Source organism: Pollicipes pollicipes, unplaced genomic scaffold (assembly GCF_011947565.3).
Source record: "Pollicipes pollicipes isolate AB1234 unplaced genomic scaffold, Ppol_2.1 Scaffold_5724;HRSCAF=6776_pilon_pilon_pilon, whole genome shotgun sequence".
Taxonomy (NCBI): Eukaryota; Metazoa; Arthropoda; class Thecostraca; order Pollicipedomorpha; family Pollicipedidae; genus Pollicipes; species Pollicipes pollicipes.
Genome location: NW_023596746.1, coordinates 34,163,620 through 34,184,547, shown reverse-complemented (window position 1 = coordinate 34,184,547; position 20,928 = coordinate 34,163,620). Strand labels below are relative to the sequence as shown.

Below are 20,928 nucleotides of genomic sequence, written 5' to 3'. Positions count from 1 at the left end.
AAAGGGGAAAAATATGTCAAAGAAAGGGAGGGACAAGAAATAGAAGTATAGAGAGAGAGAGAGAGAGAGAGAGAGAGAGAGAGAGAGAGAGAGAGAGAGAGAGAGAGAGAGAGAGAGAGAGAGAGAGAGAGAGAGGGAGAGAGAGAGAGAGGGAGAGAGAGAGAGAGAGAGGGGAAGAGAAAGCAAGAACAGAAGAAACAAAGATAACTAGTGAAGAAAATGCACACAAATAAATAAATATAATTTCAGGTAAAGAGGAATCAATTATGGCAAAATAAACACACACACACATATATATATATATATATATATATATATATATATATATATATATATATATATATATATACAGTGAAGACGGTAGCCCGCCCACTCCAAAAAGGGGCAAGAGATATAGAGACTAACTATAACCAGAATTAGAGATGGAGATGGCGAGACAGAGATAGAAAGATGAGGGGACAGGAGATAAGATGTGAGGAGACACAGTAGAGCCGGAACCATGGTGGGCTGACGGGCGCGTCGATCTGCCAAACGTTGGTGGTTCTAGCAGGGTCCGCTTCTCAAGATGCAGAGTAAAGGTGACCCGACCCGACCCGGATTACCTTCGGCCGAGGGATGGCTTTCAAGGGTTTCTTTGACCCCATTTTCTTCATGGCGCTATAGTATTTCTTTTGGTCCTCCGTCATGAACATATCAAGAGAGCCGCCTGCGTGAACAGCACAATGTTCCTGTACACTGGCGGCGACACGCACACGGACAGACAGACGCACACCCACACACGGACCGGCAGCGGCGGCGACCTGACCTGCTGACCTCGGTCGGACAGGCGCGGGTCCGGGCAGGTCACCGCCACCGCCGGACCGGGCGGCTCCAGTGCCAGGCCATAATCACGGCTACTCTACCTGCGGCTTCGGAATGGCCTTTAAAGGCTTCTTATTGCCCATTTTTTTCATTGCATTGTAGTATTTCTTTTGGTCTTCTGTCATAAACATTTCTAGGGAACCTCCTGCGTAAAATGACAAGAAAACGGGTCATCATTTCTATCGATGAACACTAATACATCGGCACACAGAACGGTGAGACAGATGAACACGAGCAGGCCGTACCGCCGAGAGCTGCTCCACTAGCTAACAGCCAGTATGGCTCGGCAGCTACGACAACATGTGACATGCCCTGTGTTTGATTGGGCGTTTCTATAGGCCACGGTAAAAACGATAGCCATCTACAGTTGAGTGGAAAACGGAAACACCAATTGAAAACCCTGAACTGAAAGACATGCTAGTCCATGCACGGGTGATGGGAAGACGCAACAAAGTGAGAAGGTTAGTCAAACACAAAGAGGTGACGGATAAGTGGGAGATAATTATGTAAATAAATTGATTAAATTATCGCGGTACATAAACAAAAGTTGTGAAGGGGGAAAAAGGTTGTTTAGCAAAGTGTGCACTTTGCTACACAAAGGATTTCGTAATGAACGACGTGAACAGAACGTGGTTGACTGATCTTGTATAGGAGTGGAAACTCGAGCGTCAGGACCCCCTCCCCAATGCCGGCTATTCGGAACGGAAAGGGGATGGTGAGAAAGGAAGAGCAATCCCCTTGACGCGGTGCCGGCGGGTCTAAGAGCGAGAGGGCGCGCCAGCACAGCGCCAGAACCAGACAGTGCACCACACTCCCGACCACGACTGTGCCGAAACCGAATGTGCCTTCAGACGACCATACGTGGGTGCACCCGAGTGGGTACGAAAGCTACCACATGCGAAACGGTGCTGAGCGGCTGGGCGCGGCGGACCGGCGCCCCGGGGGACTCTCCGGCCGCCGACGCTGCGCTCGGTGCAGTGAGCAGGATGGATAGGCAGCATTGGCTGCGCGCGCGGCTGGAGGCGCCACCACCACAGCCGCAGCTCGGGCGTCGCGCCCGTCGGCACGTAGCGGGCACGGCGCGACTGCCCCTATCGAGGAGCGGCTGCCGCTATGGGGAGCGGCTGCCCCTACGGAGCGGAGCTTCTGTCGGGGAGCGACACGATATTTGATCGTGGCAGTGCAGGCCGAAAGGTTCAGGAAATATTGTTAGCCGCGTCAACAGCAATTTGGAGAAGTGCAGTACGCCAGTGTCAATTTCTTGCGGTATACTACACTGATGCAAAATATTTGTGCCGATCGTGAATGTCAGGGCTTTCCGCCAGAAACAAAGGTCGTGGGTCTTTTGCACGGCAGCTTGTGAAGATTAAATGCCCAGGCACTCTCTCCACTGGCGCCGGGAAGAAAGCCCGTCTTTCGATGGACTTGCCATCGCAAATAATTTCGGGAATGACGGGTGATTTATCAAACAGTTGCATCACACTAACTAGAAGGTTTGTCAGGTACCTCGGGGGTAATCATGTCGACCATAAATTACTCTTAGATCATGTATTTTTATATGTCCGTGCCAATGGGTATAAAGATATCGGTAATTGCAACTTTTAGTGGGTCAGACGACTAAAAGTGATCGTTTCTCAGCCTCAACACATTATCCTCTAATAACACAGCAAGCTTCGACTGTCACGAATCCCTGCCAGGTTCGGACCAGGATGAAACGGTCGTGAAGTCGAAAGTCGTTTGTAGCGTGTGCACGGCAACAGTGAGGTGGATGAGCGTTTGTTCAGCTGCCAGGAACGTATTTCAACCTGTATTGGAACAGATCAATTATGACGTCTCCGGATCATGCCACACTAAGAGAGCGAAACTGGAAAAGCATGCGGAGAAAACCATAGCGAGATTTTCCGTATACTCATTCTCGATAATCATCATTTTCCTTGCCGTACGGAGGAAAAATGACTGTTAAAATATTGCTAGCGTCCAGTCTTGGTGTAAGCACATACGCAGAATCAACGGAGCAGCAGCTGCTTTTGGGAGTTCGTTTTCAACGGTCAACAATGACAATACGTATGTCGGGAACTGAACCTCCAGGGACTAACTCAGGGTCAGTTGGCGGAATTTACGAGGACTGGATCAGGAAACTTCGCCGATATTTTGAATCAATGAACAGTGCAGCCAGCACTGACAAAATCAACGGTGAGATTTCTGGCGAATTACTTATCCTATACCTAAACATTTGCAACAAGGAAACGCGAGTATGTTTGATGGCTGTGCCTGGCCTGAAATTGTGGTGTTTTCCAGGCCAGGCCTCATCGGCATGACATGCGGAACCGGCTCGGCCTCGCAAACACAGTGTTTTGGGAGAACGGCTTGCTTCTCTCCGACTGCAGCCGCTCGTGCCACAGCTAACTCAGAACGTCCTCAGAACTCAGAACGACTCAGAACTCAGGACGTATCTGAGTTCATGATCCGCAGAAGGCTTTTCAGGTGCAAGCAAAGGTTTCTCTGGGCACTTCAGTCGTTTCAGGATGATGATGAGTGCCCGAGGCGGGCACGGCTCAGGGGGAGTCGATCCCGTGCGTCTGCCATTGTTGTTCTAAGGTGTGGTCTAGACATTCAAGCAGTGGAAAAGTGGCACAGAATATCAGCCGCGGTCACCACGACACGACCCAGTCCAACGCTCCGCACGGCGCTGGCAGTACAGGCAGGTGTGGTCCAGACTAGAGCGAGCACACGCACAAGACAAACGTACACGCACATGTGCGCAAACGCCGTCTACACTTTCACTAAGGTGCATAGGAACTTGTTGCATTTCACTCCTTTTGGTAACGCGCGACTTTTGACACGCAACCGCGCACGTATGCGATAAAAAATTGTGCAAACGGACAACGTACTAGTCGAATGGCAGCATGTCGATGTCAACATTTTGTTTTTTGTGATATTATTGCTCGGAAAATGTGTTGATAGGCTAACTGTTTAAGCATATGAAATGAAATGCTATGCTTGCCCTGTAAAATATGACACGGATGAAACGCGTTAAGAAGAATCAACCATCATAACAATTAAGTGTAATGAAACTACATTTCGTACAATCCTCCCAAATCTCATTTAATGCCAACCTTTGCAACACATGACGAGAACGTCGCGGGATCATAGAGTAGATACTTATCTTTTTCTTTTGCTCGTTGAAGTTATCGATGATAACACCGATGAAGAGATTGAGTGTAAAGAAGGCCCCGAAGATGATGAAGAACACGAAGTACAGATACATGTAGACGTTGTACTCGTAGTCCGGCTGGAATCCGGCCTGCGGGAAGCCACATGACACGCATTTTTAGTAATACTAGCCACCCGTAGAAAGAGGCCAGAATGTCATCAGCGATTTAAACCCATTAATGCACGAATAAGCGGTGTTCACTTATGACGTCAACAAATCAACTGCTGGCCAGCCCTTGCGCTGGGCCACACCGACACTCCACCTGCCAGCGAGAACGAGAAGGCACCAAAGGCAGCGGAAAATGTACTGACTCGGTGACGTCGCGAACTCGCCGAGTCAAGGTCGGACGCGTCACGTCAGACCCATCCACAGCGCGACGCGTCACGTCAGGCCGAGTCAAAGCCTGACGCGTCACGTCAGGTCCAGCCATCACGTCACAACGAGTCCCGTCACGTTACACTCCTACACCACGTGACAGACCGCGCCGCCGTCACGTCACAGTTCGTCCGACTACGTCACAGTATGTCTCACCACGTCACACACTGCACCACCACGCCACAATCTGTTCCTGACGCCAAAGCCTGCCCCGCCTCGTCTCGAACTACGGTTCCGCTGATGGTCTGTCTTCCACGCCAACGCCAGCCCCGTACCGTTGCAGTCTGCCCTGCTCGTCATAGTTGGCTCTGCTCCCTGTACCGCCTACTCTGCCGCATTATAGTTGACTCTGCCCCTTGCACCGTCTGCCCTACCGCATTATAGTTGGCTCTGCTCCCCGCACCATCTGCCCTACCCCGTCATAGTTGGCTCTGCTCCCTACACCGTCTGCCCTACCTCATTAAAGTTGGTTCTGCTCCCCGCACCGTCTGCCCTACCTCATTAAAATTGGCTCTGCTCCCTGTGCCGTCTATCCTCCCCGGTTATAGTTTTCCAATCAATCTGGCCTCCCCGCCTTAGTTGGTCCAGCTCCCTTCGCAGTCTGCTCGAGCGCGTCACCTTCCCCCACATCAGGTCGCAATGCGAACCATCTCAACGCGACCAAACCTACCGTCCTGCGATCGCGTTCGTCTCGTCCCGGCCTCACCCTGAGTAGCCCGGCTACTCTCCCTGAGCTGTTGCAGCACGGCCAGTCCGGCGCACCACAGCAGTACTCACGGGGCGCGCATCGGTGGCGTCAGCCATGATCTGAATCCAGCCCTTGAACGTTGCGACTTGGAAGAGGGACAGATAGGCGAAGCCGACGTGGTCGAAGTTCATATCTGAGTTGACCCACTTCATGTTTTCGCCCTTGCAGTCCTCCATCTTGTTGACGATCGCAATCGGGTACGTTTCGTTGTTCTCGTCCACACACTGAGGAAGAGGTCGTGCTGTAAAGGCGAAGTGCCGGCATACCAGCTGGAGTCCACTATCCCTCGGAGTCCACTGGCACTGGGAGTCTATTGGCACTCGGATTCTACTGGCACTCGGAGCCTACTGGCACTCGGAGTCCACTGGCACTCGGAGTCCACTGGCACTCAGAGTCCACTGGCACTCGGAGTTTACTGGCACTCCGAGTCCATCGACCCAGTGAGCGGGCAACTGGAGAACGAGCAGCCCTTATGCCAGGGCGGAATCGGGGGCGAAATGGTCGGTGGCGTGTCCGGAATGTAGAGGGAATCCGCAGATAGACAGGCAACACTGCAATTCGGGTTGCGAATGAAAATCGCCGTGTGATTTTGCAGCGACTCAGATATGGTGTGCTGCGCAATCATACGTTCGCGTTAGGCTAGGTGTTTTTCGCACATTATGCGTGCAAACACAACCGCCTGTGGGAGCAATGTCTGCCAAACTCACCTTGTAGTACCTCCCGGCGAACAGCTGTACACCCATGATGGCGAAGATGAGCCAGAAGATGAGACACACGAGAAGCACGTTGAAGATGCTGGGTATAGCCTGGACCAGTGCGTTCACCACGACCTGGGAGCAGGGTTGGTGGTTCGTGTGAATGCAAGACATTACGTCTGAGCCTGGCCAATGCAGCATAAACGAGGCCAGCGAAAACAAAGGAGGCTTTCATTGTGGTCTGTGACTTCGGGAGGCTGACACATAAGAGACTTTGTTTTGCAGCATCGGGGAGATACGAGTTGGTGTTTCGTTTCAAGGAAGCGAGTTCGACAACATAGCTATACATATGCCATGTCAACTAACCAAATCAGTCAACAATGTGCAGCCTTCAGAGGGACTACGTCACACACGTCACTCAATATGACGTCACGGCTGACCACAAGGTTTCGCCGTGTTGTCGAGTGTCGTCACAAAGGTACGTTGCCTGACGTGGTGTGCGCCCCTGGGGCTCAGTCAGACGGACTGGTGCCGTCTGGGGCTCTGGCAAACAGGCTGGGGCCATCTGGGGCTCAGCCAGACGGACCGGAGCCGTCTGGGACTCAGTCAAACGGACCGGGGCCGTTGGGGCTCAGTCAAGTAGACTGGGGCCGTCTGAGACTCGATCAGGCGGACTGAGATTCGTTTTGTGCTGCACGGGGTGAGCGTACCTTCATGCCCTGCATCCTGGACATGGCTCGCAGGGGTCGAAGGGCGCGCAGCGTACGCATCGTCTTGAACGCCTGCACCCCTCCGGCTCCGGCCAGGGTGGCCACCAGGTTCACCAGTGATACCTGCGGCGCAGATGGTCACCGTCTCGAAGGGGAAGGGACTGAACCGATTCGAATGCAGACAGCGTGTAGACTTATACACTAAGTGTACCGAATCGATACTGACTTGATTCAACGTCAAATACTGGCAAGAGACAATTCATCTGCGCTTGTATGGGCCGCCTGGGCCTAAAGTCAACTGCTGCAATGCACAAGGCACACAAAGTAGTCCAGTGCGGTCTGCAAGACCTAGTTCAAAATGGTTTCTTTCTATGTCTTTTGATAAGTTCTGTTAGTACGCACCAATCTAGAATAATAGTAGGATAAGCGAAGCTGCCGAAGCAAAACAGAACGACATACACACCATGACAATGAGAAAGTCCAGCCAGCACCAAGCATTGGTGAAGTACTTCTTGAAGCCGAGGGCCAGCCACTTGACCAACATCTCAATGAAGAAGATCACCGTGAAAATGCGGTCCATATAGTACAGAATGTCTTGCAGAACCGGGTTGTACTTGAGATGAACGTCCTCCAACGCCTGCAAAGCCATTGAAAAATATATTTGCTGCTGACGCCATGTTACGTTTAGTATATCTCTCGCCCAATAAAATGAGAATTTCACTGAAAGTTGGACATACCTAGCTGCGATTGTACAAGCTTGTATCCATTCCCATGTGAGGCAATTCCTCACGTATTTATGATTTATACACCCGTAGCAACCCGCTACGCTTTCTGCTTGCAGTGAGCTCGCATTGTTATAGCTGGGCAGCCTAGAGCTGGCTGGCCCTGAGCATTACTGCCCAGGTCACGTGACCCGCAGTCGAGACATTAGCAAGGTTCGGTCAGTGACGTCATCCTCATTCTTGCTGTTACCATCACCATCAGTCTGGCTTTCAACATCAACTGTGCAATGATTCTTAACAAAACGTTAGTCACCGATCCCTATGGCAGTCGTCCACACCAAGTAACGTCGTCGCCATCACCATCATCATCACCATCGCCGCCACTGACCAGGGCCATGCTGCTGAGCAGGATCATGGTGATGACGGCCGTCTCGAAGTACTTGTTCTCGATCAGGCGGTACGTCTTCAGACGCAGTGCCCCCCAGCCTTGCCAGAAGGGTGAGTTGGGGTTGCCGCGGCAGCTGGGGCAGCGCACGTAGAAGGCCTCGGTGAAGCAGTCAGACGGTGTGTCGTTGGCCTGTACGTTGTCCGAGGTGGTGTCGATCACCCTGCCGTTCTCATCCAGCTCGTCCGCGTACACACCTGGCGGCGATGGTGGCGCCCTCAGCGCGGCGTGGCGCCGACGGGAACGATGCGAGCGAGCGCGTCGCAGTCCGGCCGCCATTCAGCTGGTGACTGGCACGGTCGCGTGATGCAGGGAGGGCTGTCCGATTGGTCGGTTCAAAATGGTGCGGCTTTATGTTGGAGACAGGAGCCAAGTGAAGCATATATCACAAGTTTGGAGCACATCACCTTCGATGGTACAAGCGTCCGATGATTGAGGGCTGCTGCAAACACTACATATTGCACACTGCCCGGAGCTAGCTGAATCCAAAGATGAGCTAAGCAGGACAGCAAGCGCTTTTTGTTCCCAAGCGCGCGTTCTCATCGCTTCATGGACGTGCTGCCAACAGGGGATAAGCGAGAAATGCATGGCATTCTCCACAAACATACCGCTCTCCAGATCCTCTCGGTTCCGCTTCTCAAAGGAGTCGATGCTGGTACCGCTGCCGTAATGGCTTCCGTCCTCAAACCGGCGGTTCTTGTGGCTTCCAAGTGACTTGTTGCTGCAATACGAGAGCACGTTGTTCGAACCTGGTTTACAGTTAGCGTCACGCCACCGGAGTGCAACTCGGTGCGATGAACCACAAACAACTGGTCATTGCCGTAATCGGCGAATACTTCCGGCAGCTCAATAAAAGCGCCAGCGTGCGCATGGCGCCATTGAATATGACCTCAAAGCGGCCGATCAATCGTCCCACTGCTGCAGGCACCGGATCGCTCTCCCTGAATGTCGCCGAACCGTGAATGTTTGATCATCGTCCGCACGGTAGCAGCCCATGCTGACCTGACGGCGTCATCTTCTAACGGCTTGTCAGGCAACGGGTAGACGCCGCCGTGGGGTATCGAGTTCGCCACGATGGTTCTGGTCTTGTCGGTCGGCGAACCAGCCATGGCGATGGCTTTGCCATCTGCCGGCAGCGGCGGCCGACGTCAGTTTCAGCTCGCCACACCAGGCGTCGCGAGGGTCGGCAGCGTGGGTCCCAGCGGCCGGTGACTGGACGTTCACTAAACAAGCGCGGGACTCAGAGCACCTTGGGAGCGCCTCGCATGGCCCTGAACATGACACGTTAAAAATACTTCACAGCCCACAGACATATGCAGAGATACCAAACAATCAAGGATGTAAGCAATTCAACACGAATCAAGTGCTCGCTTCGATAATTAAATGAACTGTCATTTCAAGACCTGATGCTGTAAGTGCCTGCATCGTCACAGCCTTAATGTTAAAATATCTGCTAATGCGATTTCATGATCATATTAGCTCAATTTCTGAGAGGTCGTTCCCATCCCCCTTCCCCAACTGCTTAAAACGGCACCTGGCAAGCAGAAGCATTTCCAAAATGTAATAACTAACTGAATGCAAAGGCTGGAAACATTTGGCGGTATGAATGAAGGTAGCTGCCTTTGAGATATTATATGCGGATCCAAGTTATAGATCACGACGTCTAGTACACTGAAGAAGAGACTGCTGCTGTAATAAGAGCAAAATCTACCGAACCGCGTCAGGCAGAAAGGTACCCGAACATTCGCCTGTGTTGTAGCCACCATGCAGGCGATAGGCACCGAAAAGCGCTTCAGGGCAGTGGTTGTTGGATGCTGGAGACCGGATGTAACCCATGCAGAGGCAAGACCCGAATGAGGGAAAGGGTCCCGTCCGTCATGGCATGCGACGAGCGGAGAGCGAAGTCGCCTCCAAGTGCCCTGAATATTTGGTTGTTTTATCAGGACTCACACTGATACACATATGGAATGGCGTGAGGCACAATGAACGCGTGCCAGGTCTCTGAATGTGATGTCTGGACCCGTTGGAACTGAGACTAGCGAGCCCTTTAGGAGAGACGAGTGGCTTGGACACTATGGCAAGCATTGGTGGTAAGAAGGGAGGGGGCTGCCTATAAGCTTATGAGGTTGCCTGAGAGGAAAGAAGGCAGACCGGTCCAATGATGCACATAAAACGTATGCCTTCAAGCAAGTAGCGGGTCCTGTATGATCTCGACCACACGCAGAGCTTCACGAAACATCCAGCATCATGTCCAAGACAAAGCGGTCGGACGAACCAGAAGCGCCTCCTCGCTCCCCTCCCGGGCCCCGTATGGGACGCTTGGCTCGGGTTCAGGCGGAGGCGCCGGCCGTGGCCGAGGCAGGACCGTGCGCCGGCCGGGGACCCACCCGCGCACCACCATCGCAGCAGACACGTAGAGATAGAGGGAGACTTCTCCGTCGGACACTGACCTAACTTACCGTTTCCGAGCTCTCTACCCGCTCCCGTTTCGACCAGGGTCTTACCGGCTGCCACACTCTCCTCACCGTCGCCGTGGGCTCGCGCGTCTGCGAAACACGATCGGGGGTGAGCGAGGCCCGGCGGCCGCGGCCGCGCCGGCGCCGACACGGGCGCGGGAATACAGGGCGCGAGCACTGAGACAGGGCCGGCGGCTACACTGAGGGCGGACCGGTCGGCGGCCACGGCTCGACAGTGGCCGCCGCCGCCCACACCGCTACCGGACCTGGGCGCCGCCAGCCTCGCCATGCTGTCGGGGCGCGGCGGCATGCCGTCTCTTCTCCTCTAGGAGCGGCGCGCGACGCGCGGCGACATGCGGCGCCGGCTGGCCAGCACCCACCTCGCGACTGGTCCGAGATCTGGTTGGTGAACTTGCCGCGCAGTGCTTTCAGGCCGTTGAGCACGTTCGTTTTGACCCAGCGTTTGAAGCGCCCGATACGGTCGAACGCTTCGGCCAGCTTGTTCGTGTCGCCCGAGCTGGTGGGCACGGCCGAGAGGTTGGACGCGCCGAAGCTGCTGAGCAGCAGCGCCAGGAAGAGACTCAGCACCTGTGTGGAGAGACGGACGCCGTGTCGGCAGGGGCGTCGGACGCAGGCGGCACGTGACACGTGACACGAGACACGTGCGACGCGTGCGAAACACTGTGGCAGCCGCACAAGAGGCCTCAGCGTCGACCGGAGGGTCAGAAACGGTGTCCAGCTCGCTCCTCGTTCACGAACACGACTAATGACGCAGAACAGCACTGCGTTTAGCTCTGCGTCATTCCTCTGCATGCGGACCGTGCCGGAGAAGGGAAATCGCGAAGCCCACGCGCGCGGTGGCGCGCTCATGGTGTCCACTTACCACCAGGTTGGCGATGACCACGGTGGCGAGGAAGAATGGCACGCAGGTGGGGTCGCTGACCTTGAGACACTCCCACATGGACTCGATCCACTCGCCGCAGAGCACGCGGAACACGATCATGATGCTGTGCATGAAGTCGGTGAAGTTCCAGCGCGGCACCTTGCCGCTGGGAAACAGCGCCTTCCGATCTGCGGCGGGCAGGAGCCGTGGTGTGACGTATCTGGCGCACTGCGACGCCGCGGCCCTTCAGATAGTCACGGTCTGTGGTCTTAGACAAAACTGATCTCATTAAAAATATTTCTAAACAAATTAAAACAAATCAGTAAACAAACACAAACAGGTTGCAGCACGCACTTCTGGCTTACGCGAAATGCGTCTTTTTACTGTTTTTTTCAGCCTAGAATGGTTTCCGAGCGGCGCGGCGTAGTCACGCCAAATTTTGCATAGCTGTAGACAATTGAATAGCAGATTGTTTGGTACCATAAATTTAGATGTACCTTGTAAGATCGCTGACCCATGACAAGTCAAAGTCAGGTCATGGTTTCAACGGGGACAATTTCTAGGGAACCTTCAATCTGATCCAACAACGGAGTGTTAAACGAAGTCACATATCTCTGAGATGCGTTCTTAGGCAACACAACAGTTGAATGAGCAAATAACATTCACCTAAGGTCAGGTATGAAGGTCACACCAAGGTAAAACAACCTGTTTTGTTATTCTGGGGCTTGCTGTATGATATAGTTTTTGGTGCTCATTTCGAATTTGTTGATAGCAGGAATCGCATTATACATCTGCCATGGAGTTCTTGGAGGTCCGAATAGGTCATTGACCTAAAATGACCCAGGTCAACGTTTGTTTTAGGAGCATACTGCTTAGCGTAATCTTTGTCGCTTATTCAAATGCAAAACTCAAAGCAATCTTTATGATTTTGGTCACCTTGACCTTCAAAAGGTCAAGTAAGGTCACTAACCTTGAAGTGACCTTTTGCTTAGAATCGGTTATCTAGGTTCTCCGGGCACTTTGGAGACCAACCTGGAACTTGACCCTTTTTACCTTTTTTGACCCGAAGGTCATGATTTAAGAACCTGAAACTTTAAGCCTAAGTGCGTTCACGTACAGGTCAGCACACCCTGCAAATTTGGTGTCTCTAGCTTTCTTAGTTCCCGGGATCTCAGGCGGGGGTCAAATTGAACCCCCCCCCCCCCCCCACCCGGGCGAAGGGTATCTAGCCGGCCACCCGCGGGGCGTGTTAACCAATATCATGTAGCAATCAGGGAGGGATATCGTGAAAGTACCAGACTTATACCAGTGTTTTAGGCAACAGCGTCACGCCGAGGGCTATGGAGAAGAGACCGGCAGAAATATATTCGTTATTTTCCATGAGCTAAAAGTAACGTAATGGACTGGCAAATTTTGTTTTTACAGGAAAAATAAATACCGGTAATTTTTCGAGAAGTCCCAGCTGCTTTAATATCAGTATTAGCCGCCGAGATAATGCCAAAGTTCTTATTAATTGTAAAACATTCGCTATTCTGCGCACCGAATGTGCCATTTCCCAAGAATCCAAGTCTTAACTACACTTCAGTTGTGTACACACAGGTGTCGCTCCCGTTCCCACACAAATATGTGAGGTCAGCAGTCGTATGCACTTGCGCGAAAACATCAAAGCGCGTAGCGCTTGCGCATGCATATTGTACCACGCAGAACGTCTGCATACCCGTGTAGTTCTTTCCGAACAGCTGCATGCCCATGACGGCGAAGATGAACACAATGATGCAGAGGACGAAGGTGAGGTTGCCGATGGCGCCCACCGTCTGGCCCATGATGGAGATGAGCAGGTTGAGCGTGGGCCACGACTTGGCCAACTTGAACACTCGGAGCTGGAGACACGGCACGCACGTCAGCTAGCACGAACTGCTGACAGTTGGTCTTTGGTGACGGCACTCGTTGGGATGGCACACGTCGCGATTGGTTGCTGTTTTTTTTCGCACATGTTGACATCGTCAACCTTTGGGGTTGCTGGTCATTGGCAGCATATTTCAACTGCGCGCGTCCACAAGTTATCTACGCTAATTGAATCGGCCAACACAAAGCGTCGAGTTCGACCATACCACCGGCAAACTCTCAGCGGTCAGTCGAGGTTCAACCCTCTATTAGTGCAGCCTGAGCACGGCGCAACATAACCCTGCTGGTGGGACAGCTCACCAAGCGGAAGGACCGCAGCACTGAGAGACCCTTGATGTCGGCCAGGCCGAGCTCCACCAGCGACAGGAACACGATGATGAAGTCGAAGATGTTCCAACCCTCTTGGAAGTAGAACTTGGGGCTCATAGCCACTAGCTTCATGGTGGCTTCGATGGTGAACGTCGCGGTGAAAAACTGTCGACGGCGGACAATGATCGAGCGGTGTATGGGACACATCTCTGGCAGACAGGCTGTTAAGTACAAGATGACCTCTCAGACGTCATCACAATGGGGAATTAATTCCGCTGACAGGCTCGTGGTTTGATCGAATAAACGAAGCTGTACGGGTTAGGGTGATACAAAGCCGTGTTTCTGGGAACATGCAGGCTTGCTATCGCTCTGTCCTTATAAATAGGGGATATTGAGAATCTCTCCCCCCCCCCCCCCAACACCCTCCATGATCTCCAGGTCTGGGCATGGGAATCGCTTAACATTCATAGAGCGAATGACGAATGGCTCACCATTTGACAGTGAGGACGTCGAAGAATGGCCCACCATTTGACATTGACGATATGTGCACACCATATGACATTGACGGTATGAGCACACCATACGACATTGACGATATGTGCACACGATATGCATACTATATGACAATGGTGTGCTACAATTTTACGTGCACTTGATCTCTCTGCCGTCAGCTTGGCTGGGGGCAGTAGCCGGCAGGCTCATCGCAGCCGCAGCCAGCCAGTGCGCCAGTACGTTAGCCCCTCATCACCGGCGCGTAACCCACTAACAGGACCGGGAGCGTGCTTACGTAGTTGCCGCTCTTCAGAAACGCCTCCATCTCCGGGTTCATGTCGTGCTGATCCAGCGCCATGAACAGGGTGTTGACAACGATGCACAACGTGATGAACAGCTCGAAAAAGGCGTCGAACACGAGGACGCTGATGAGCTCCTGCACTTTGACCCAGGGCCAGCAGCAGTCCCACACGCAGATGGTGTCGATGCACTTGGCTCCGAACACCTTGAGCTTGTCCTTGAATGTCGCGTCGTCGTCCTCCTCCTCCTCCTCTTCGAGAACTGAAAGATACACGAGTGTCAAGGCGTAGGCCGCGCGATACGACGCTGGCGCCAGAAATTAAGAGACCGTCGTTCGTGCACGGCAAGATCAATAATTTTCCTACATCAGGTGGATGCTTGAAGCGAATGTTTCACCGTGGCGTGAGCCTAGAATTTTGAATTTTGTTGTTGAGCAGCAAATGGTCTGGATCCCATTAAAAGAACACAGGCAGCATTCGGGCCGTAGAACGGCGTCTCATTCCTTTTGTGTCTCGATTAATTGACAGGCAGCTTTATTCTGAGTGGGGTGGCCGATTCGTATTCAGATATCCAATGGATTGATCAGAACTCACCATCGATTTGCCGGCTGGGCCTTCCCCTGGCTTGAGATGCCTGTTCGATGATGTTGTTCAGGACCATCAAATCTGAAAGAAGAGGCAACTCATCCAGCTCGACCGGTGCCACACTCATTGCACAATGAAGCCGGGGTTGATTGCATCGACCTTGTGACCAACGCCCAACGTCCATAGGCAAAACCATTGTCTTGCATGATTTGTGAGTTGAATGGCCTGGCTGCTAATGATATGATGATCTGACAAGCTTCAGAACGTGGGTTCCATTCCGCCGCGCTCTACGGGGTCAGAGACGCCTTGCCCCCCCCCCCCCCCCCCGGAAACAAAGTAACTGCAAGAACACAAAGTCTGGCAGAAACGCGTCACAATGCAGTGAAAAAGGGTCCCAAACAGCGGTGTAGCTTTCTATTCAGTTAGGGAGGCTTTATCCCCCCCCTCGCCCTCTAACTTGGGACCCGGCTCCATAACGCTCAGAAGAAAGTGGGCCAAATCAGGGGAGAAGCCTGTTTATTGGCGTATCTCTAGTTGCCGGATTAGATTGTCATTTCTCACGGTTTACCCTCCCCCCCCCCCACACTCATTTTGGGAAACTACGCCCTTCATCCTAACGAAGTTAAATGCATCTGAAACGCCGGAAGCCCCTGAGCCGCCCCCACATAACCCAACGGGCGGTACCTTTCATGTCGACCGAGTTATTTTTCTGCGAGGGTTCGACGAACGGGTTGTCCGAGAGTCTGGCCTTGGCCTGGAAGTCCTCAGCGGTCGGCGGCTCCTGGACGTGCGGGGACAAGCGTCACAACTCTGGCCGCTGCCGCCGCGCCGCGCCGCGATGGGACTCAGAGCAGCGACCGTACGGCAGCACCGGAGGGGGTTGGGGGGCGCCGCTCAGACGGCGCCCGGCCTCCAGGCGTCTGAGGGGCGCACTGACGTAGGCCGGCTGGCGGACCCGCATCCGCCCAGCTCGCGGTCCAGTGTCTGAGGTACACGCCGACATCCGGGAAAGTCGTGTGGCTGCCCTGCTCAGTGGCGTGGGAAGATCAAGTGACTTGGAAGTGGTTGGTTTTTGGGGCGCCTGAAATGTAGCCGATCCATGCTCCGCGACAAAGCAGAGCTACTCACGTCCACCTAAGCCACTTCAGTAAAGTGCTAAGTACAAACATTCAGTCATGCCTCTTTTTAAACTTATTAAAAAGATCATACAGCTCATTACTATTGGCTTAATGAGTGCCTACACATGTAGATATCACCGTGATAACAATGTCATGCCACTCACACGCATTACCGGCTCCAGTACATGCTTCACAAGCTCAAAATGCTCTTTTGATGCCACAAAAGCAAACATCCATCACAGTTACTCTGACTATCCAACAATGTTTAACTTTTATAACTAAAGCACACCTACGTTAGGTTCGTACGACAACGCGCACAGCACGCAAAACTAAACCAATATAAGCAAATCACTGTTCTGCGCCGAGCTCAATCGCGTCCCTCGCGCGTGCAACGACTCCACCCATGCCCGTGCCGAGCGGTGCCAGCAGCCGCCCACCACTGTCGCTCTGTCCTGGCAGAGGAGAACGCGGACCGGGACAGGAGGCCGGGCCTGGCCGGGGCAGGAGCCGGGCCTGGCCGGGTCAGGAGGCCGGACCTGGTCGGGGCAGGAGCCGGGCCTGGCCAGGGCAGGAGGTCTGGCCTGGCCGGGATAGGAGGCCGGGCCTGGACCGGGTCAGGGGGCCGGGCCTGACCGGGTCTGGGGCCGGATCTGGCCGGGGCAGGAGGCCTGGCCTGGCCGGGATAGGAGGCCGGGCCTGGCCGGGTCAGGTGGCTGGACTTGGCCGCGTCGGCCGCCTAGTCCGCTCCCGATCTCGATCGATGGGCCGCAGCGCATGAGCCCAGCTAGCGTGAGCGGCATTCCAGGCCCGTCAGCGACCACCGGTCACGCTACGCCGGGCCACTGCGACGCCCCCCCCCCCCCCCCCCCCTGACGAGGACCAGCGAGGACTGGGCGCGGCTGGCCGGCCCGCCCGCCACCCGTCACATCAGGAGCGGACGACGAAGGGACGTGGCCGGGTAGCAGGGTGTGCTGGGACTGGTACTATGTGAACTGATTTTGACATACACAGAGACCTGCATGCTTTCAAGATGACTGGAGCTAGTGCCTTCAGCCCCAGGGCAGACAGACCAAAATAGACAGGCCGCGGTCCACGACAACCAAGGATAGGACGACCGTAAATGTCTAGTTGGTAGGCTTCTCTTATCGTTGTGGTAAATCAGCGGGCACGGCTCAGCGACCGAGATGTGCAACTAGACTGCTATTTAGCGGCGTTGCACCGGTCACAATTTGGTTGAAAAGGCTAGCAGCGCACGTCTGGGAGCGTCAAGTATTGATAGTTTTAGCTATTGACGTTCAGTAATCCGGCGAGATGAAGCCAAAACATAATTTTCATGGAGAGATTGCAGTGCTACATTCGAAGGGATTTAGGAGGCAGGAGCCGGCAAACCAGCCCAAATTAGTACTGTGAGGCTTGGTAGATTGGTGGCTACTCCACGCCGTGTCTTGGCGCACCACTGCCTTCACTTGGTAAGGAATCCTCCTCTGAACTGTCCTCAGACGAATACACCGGGCAGCAAGCGCGCGTAAACAAACATCCCCCTTCTCGCTGACATAATATTTCAAAGGAACTGGTGTTGGATGGGACACTCGTCGTGGTTGCAACTTCTGGAAAAAGAACCGACCACTTCAGACGCCTTATTACTGCAGACTCCGCTCGCACGAACGCCTGCTTGGTGGCCGCTTTCAATGCCCGTCAGAGTGTGGCGTCCTGCGGTGGCCGGTGTGGATCCGCCGTCCAACACCTCCTCCCGACGAGCGCGCCTCTACCCGCGGGGCTGCACCCCGCCGCGGCCGGACTGTCGGGCGGTCAGCCCTGTACCGCCGCAGGATCGATGACCGTCTTTGAGAGCGATGTCCGGCACGGGGGACGCGTACGCGTTCTCATGATCTCGCGCTCGCTCTCGCTCTGGCCCCGCCGGCCGGCTGCCGCCGACGTGCGGCGCTGAATGGTGCGGCCCGGGCGCCACCGCAGTCTCAGTGGCCGACACGGCGCGAGCGCAGGCCGAGCTGGCGTCCAGGTCGGCGACGTCACCCGGCGGCCGGAGGCCAAAATAGCGTGACGTATCAAAGCAGCAGCAGGAATCCGCCCCGCCGCAGTATCATCACGGACCACGTGATCACGTGATCAGCAAAGTTTTCGACCTGGTGGATTTTTCATGCTACAGCGGCGGTGCCACACCCCAGACAGCTCTGGTTCACTCTGCCTCAGCCATCCTCCGCGTTTCGGGCCAGGCCCACCTGTCCTCCGCGTCGTGTGACCAAGTCCAACAGTCCCAACCTACAATCAGTTTCTACAACCCTCTGCGCTGTCGCGCTGCACCCAGCTGTCCTCCATGTGCTGTCGGGCTGAGCCAGCTGTCCTCGGTATTGTCAGGTTCGGTGTCGTCAGCAGTCCTCTGTTTTGTTGCCCCGCGCAGCCGACCTCCACGTTGTCGGGGCGCGTTTACCAGCCAGCAGCCGTTGGAATTGCCGGGCCCCAACCAGCGACGCTCCACACGCCCCGTAGGCCGATGTAATGTTCGACCCGTCCATCAGTCCTCTGTATCCAACAGTACTCTACCAGACCATTCCCAGCAGTCCTCTACCGGACCGCGCCAACAGTCCTCTGCACTCAACCGTCCTTTATCAGACCACGCCCAGCAGTCCTCTGCATCCAGCAGTCCTCTACCAGATGACGCCCAGCAATTCCGTGCATTGTCAGACCTCATCCAACAGGTCTCTGCATTGCTAAGTCACGCCCAGCAGTCCTCTGTCTTCTCTGGTTGTAAGCCCACGCCTAGCAATCCTCTAAATGATCGGTCCCCACCAAACAGTCCTCTTATTGTCGAAACCTTTCCAACAGCCCTCGGTACTGTCAACCCCACTCAACAGCCCTGTATGTTGTAAGACCGCGACCGATAGTCTTCTGCACGGTGGACAAAAGCCCTCCAGATTTCCGGACCATGTCAATGTCTGGCAAAGCTCGAAATTGTCACACTCCTTCCAACAGCTGTCCGCTCCGGCCCCCGGCACCTGCGTTGCCCGACCCCGCCCAACAGTCATGTGCATTGTCAGGCCCCGCCCAACAGTCATGTGTGCTGTAAGGCCCCGCTCAACAGTCATGAGCATTGTCAGGCTCCGCCCGGTAGTACTGTGCATTGCCGGGCTCCGCCCAACAGTCATGTGTATTGTCAGGCCCCGCCCCACAGCAGGGGCTCATTTAAGCCACCATGGCACGGTGCGCTGTCAAGGTCGAGCTTTCAACCATTTAAGTTCCAGGTGGTTGTCCCTTATCGACAAGTGTGTGAAGCCATCCGTGCCCTGTAATGGGGCGCCGGGCGCCGCCCAAAGGCGCGTGGTCCGGCCGGGCCAGGTGTTTGAGGCGGACCACTCGAGCAGAGTGATAAGCCCACCTGAATCCGAGGTTGACGGATAAACATCGGTAACTATGCCGCCGCTTGGTGACCTAGTATCGACTGCATTACAGCTTCGGGCGTGCTGAAATAAAACCAAACTCGGGCCGACGATGCTAAGGTATGGGTTAGAACAGGCATGCCCATCGAGTCCGCTTGCTCCACAGTTTTCTGTGTTCATGTGGGTACGCCCAGCCTGATGGGGCTATTTTTGGCATGTTGAGTGCTTTCCTGATGCAGCCGACGGACATCCAATCGGGAGGGCCTACCAAATGGCCCGACCTATCACAGCCCGTCGACGTCGGCGTCCGTAAAGCGCCGTATTTCAGCATCATTTGAAGTCTATTCCAGGCGGCAGTTCGCGACGCAAAGGCTTCCTCGCTGGACTAAGCGCACGTCGCAGCTCGGCCGGCCGCACCGCAAGCTCTCGGGCCGCGCGGCGCGACGTGCCGCCCTCCTCCGGCATCGGTGCAGCCGCGGCGTCCCCCGATCTCGGCCTAGACCGCGCCCGCCGCCTACTGTGCACTGCGGCGCCCCGACACGCCCCGCTGCAGACGAAAGCGGACGCGACAGGCAAGCGGACGCCGCATGCAGGGGCCGGGCGACGTGACACCAAGCGGGCGCAGGGTCGCGGCGGCGCCCGGCCGCCGCTAATCCGGCTATTGATTGGCGGCGCTGGCCGCTGCGCGCCGGGCGGCCCGGCCGCGTCTCGAGCGCCGTACTCACAGCTGCCAACCGACTCCTGGGCACGAGCGGGCGCCGCAGCGGGCCGGGGTCAGATGTCTGCGGCAGAGGTCACCGATCACCGGTCAGCGGTCGGCCGCCGGCCGCGGCGTGCCGTCCCGACCAGGGCGGGGCGCCGGCGGCCGCGGCGGCCGCGGGCGACGCGTGCACCGAAAGACGGCCGAAGGGGGCACCGCTGGGTTCGTGTGGTCAGTGTAATGTCGCGATCACAGAAGCGGCGGGTCTGTTTGGCGCTCAGCGTGAGCATGTGGTGTAACGTGAGGCGGCGCGCCTCCCTCAACCGCGTTCACCGACACCGAGCAAGCCTGAGCTGGTCAGCCAGGTTCCAGATGCACGAAAGCGTCCTCCAAGCAAGCGGGTGCAGTCACCGCACGCGTGGCTGGGCAGAAGGCTGGGTGACGTAGGCGGGGTCGGCACATCGAGAGCAGCTCTGGCGGCACGCCGGACACACCTTCCGCCACCCTCATACTCACCGCCGGCGCATCGGCAAACTCAAACTGCATCTCATTGCCGAAGACCTCGCGGATAATGCTGTCAATGACCTCATCGCTACGGTGCTGGCTGGACGGGCCGGCGGAGAGCGTGCCGCGCTTGACCGAGCCGCTCTGGGCTCGCACCTTTGAGAACGGGGCGGCGGTCAGGCGCGACAGCTGCGTGCTGCAGTGCGGATGCCTGGGGGCGGTCCCGTCCAGCCCGCGGCGCCCGCCGGCGCCAGCGCTCGCCCGGTGACCCGGCAGCCGGCAGGGGCCCACAGGTCGAGAAGATGTGCCAGCCGAGGGGAGCCGCCAGCCAAGCGAGGGTCCGCAGGTCGAGACGGGCCGCGGGACCCCAGGGCAGGGGGTCTTCGGGGCGAGATAGTCCACGAGCTTGGGGAAGCCATGTATCGAAAAGGATCTGCGGGACCAAAAAATGGCTCGTGAGCCGAGAGGCGCGTGTGGCAGGAGGCTGGCGCGCGAGCCGAGAAGAGCCTGGC

At 55.5% G+C, this 20,928-nt stretch overlaps 1 protein-coding gene across 2 annotated transcripts in view; it reads right to left on the bottom strand.

The window, feature by feature from the left end:
* The window catches only part of para (sodium voltage-gated channel paralytic), an 89,245-nt gene that overhangs the window by 5,207 nt on the left and 63,110 nt on the right, over positions 1-20,928 (bottom strand). The window contains exons 16-32 of one of the 2 annotated variants that reach the window (XM_037225627.1): positions 15,384-15,480; positions 14,709-14,780; positions 14,111-14,376; positions 13,315-13,488; positions 12,827-12,989; positions 11,110-11,297; positions 10,607-10,814; positions 10,221-10,316; positions 8,773-8,896; positions 8,379-8,491; positions 7,714-7,967; positions 7,067-7,240; positions 6,604-6,726; positions 5,906-6,028; positions 5,228-5,422; positions 4,028-4,165; positions 603-707 (exon numbers count right to left, since the gene is read on the bottom strand). In XM_037225627.1, coding sequence (XP_037081522.1) covers positions 603-707; positions 4,028-4,165; positions 5,228-5,422; positions 5,906-6,028; positions 6,604-6,726; positions 7,067-7,240; positions 7,714-7,967; positions 8,379-8,491; positions 8,773-8,896; positions 10,221-10,316; positions 10,607-10,814; positions 11,110-11,297; positions 12,827-12,989; positions 13,315-13,488; positions 14,111-14,376; positions 14,709-14,780; positions 15,384-15,480 — 2,613 coding nt within the window. Of the gene's footprint in view, positions 1-602; positions 708-902; positions 1,011-4,027; positions 4,166-5,227; positions 5,423-5,905; positions 6,029-6,603; positions 6,727-7,066; positions 7,241-7,713; positions 7,968-8,378; positions 8,492-8,772; positions 8,897-10,220; positions 10,317-10,606; positions 10,815-11,109; positions 11,298-12,826; positions 12,990-13,314; positions 13,489-14,110; positions 14,377-14,708; positions 14,781-15,383; positions 15,481-20,928 lie in introns of both variants that reach the window. The other variant, XM_037225628.1, reaches the window with a different exon arrangement.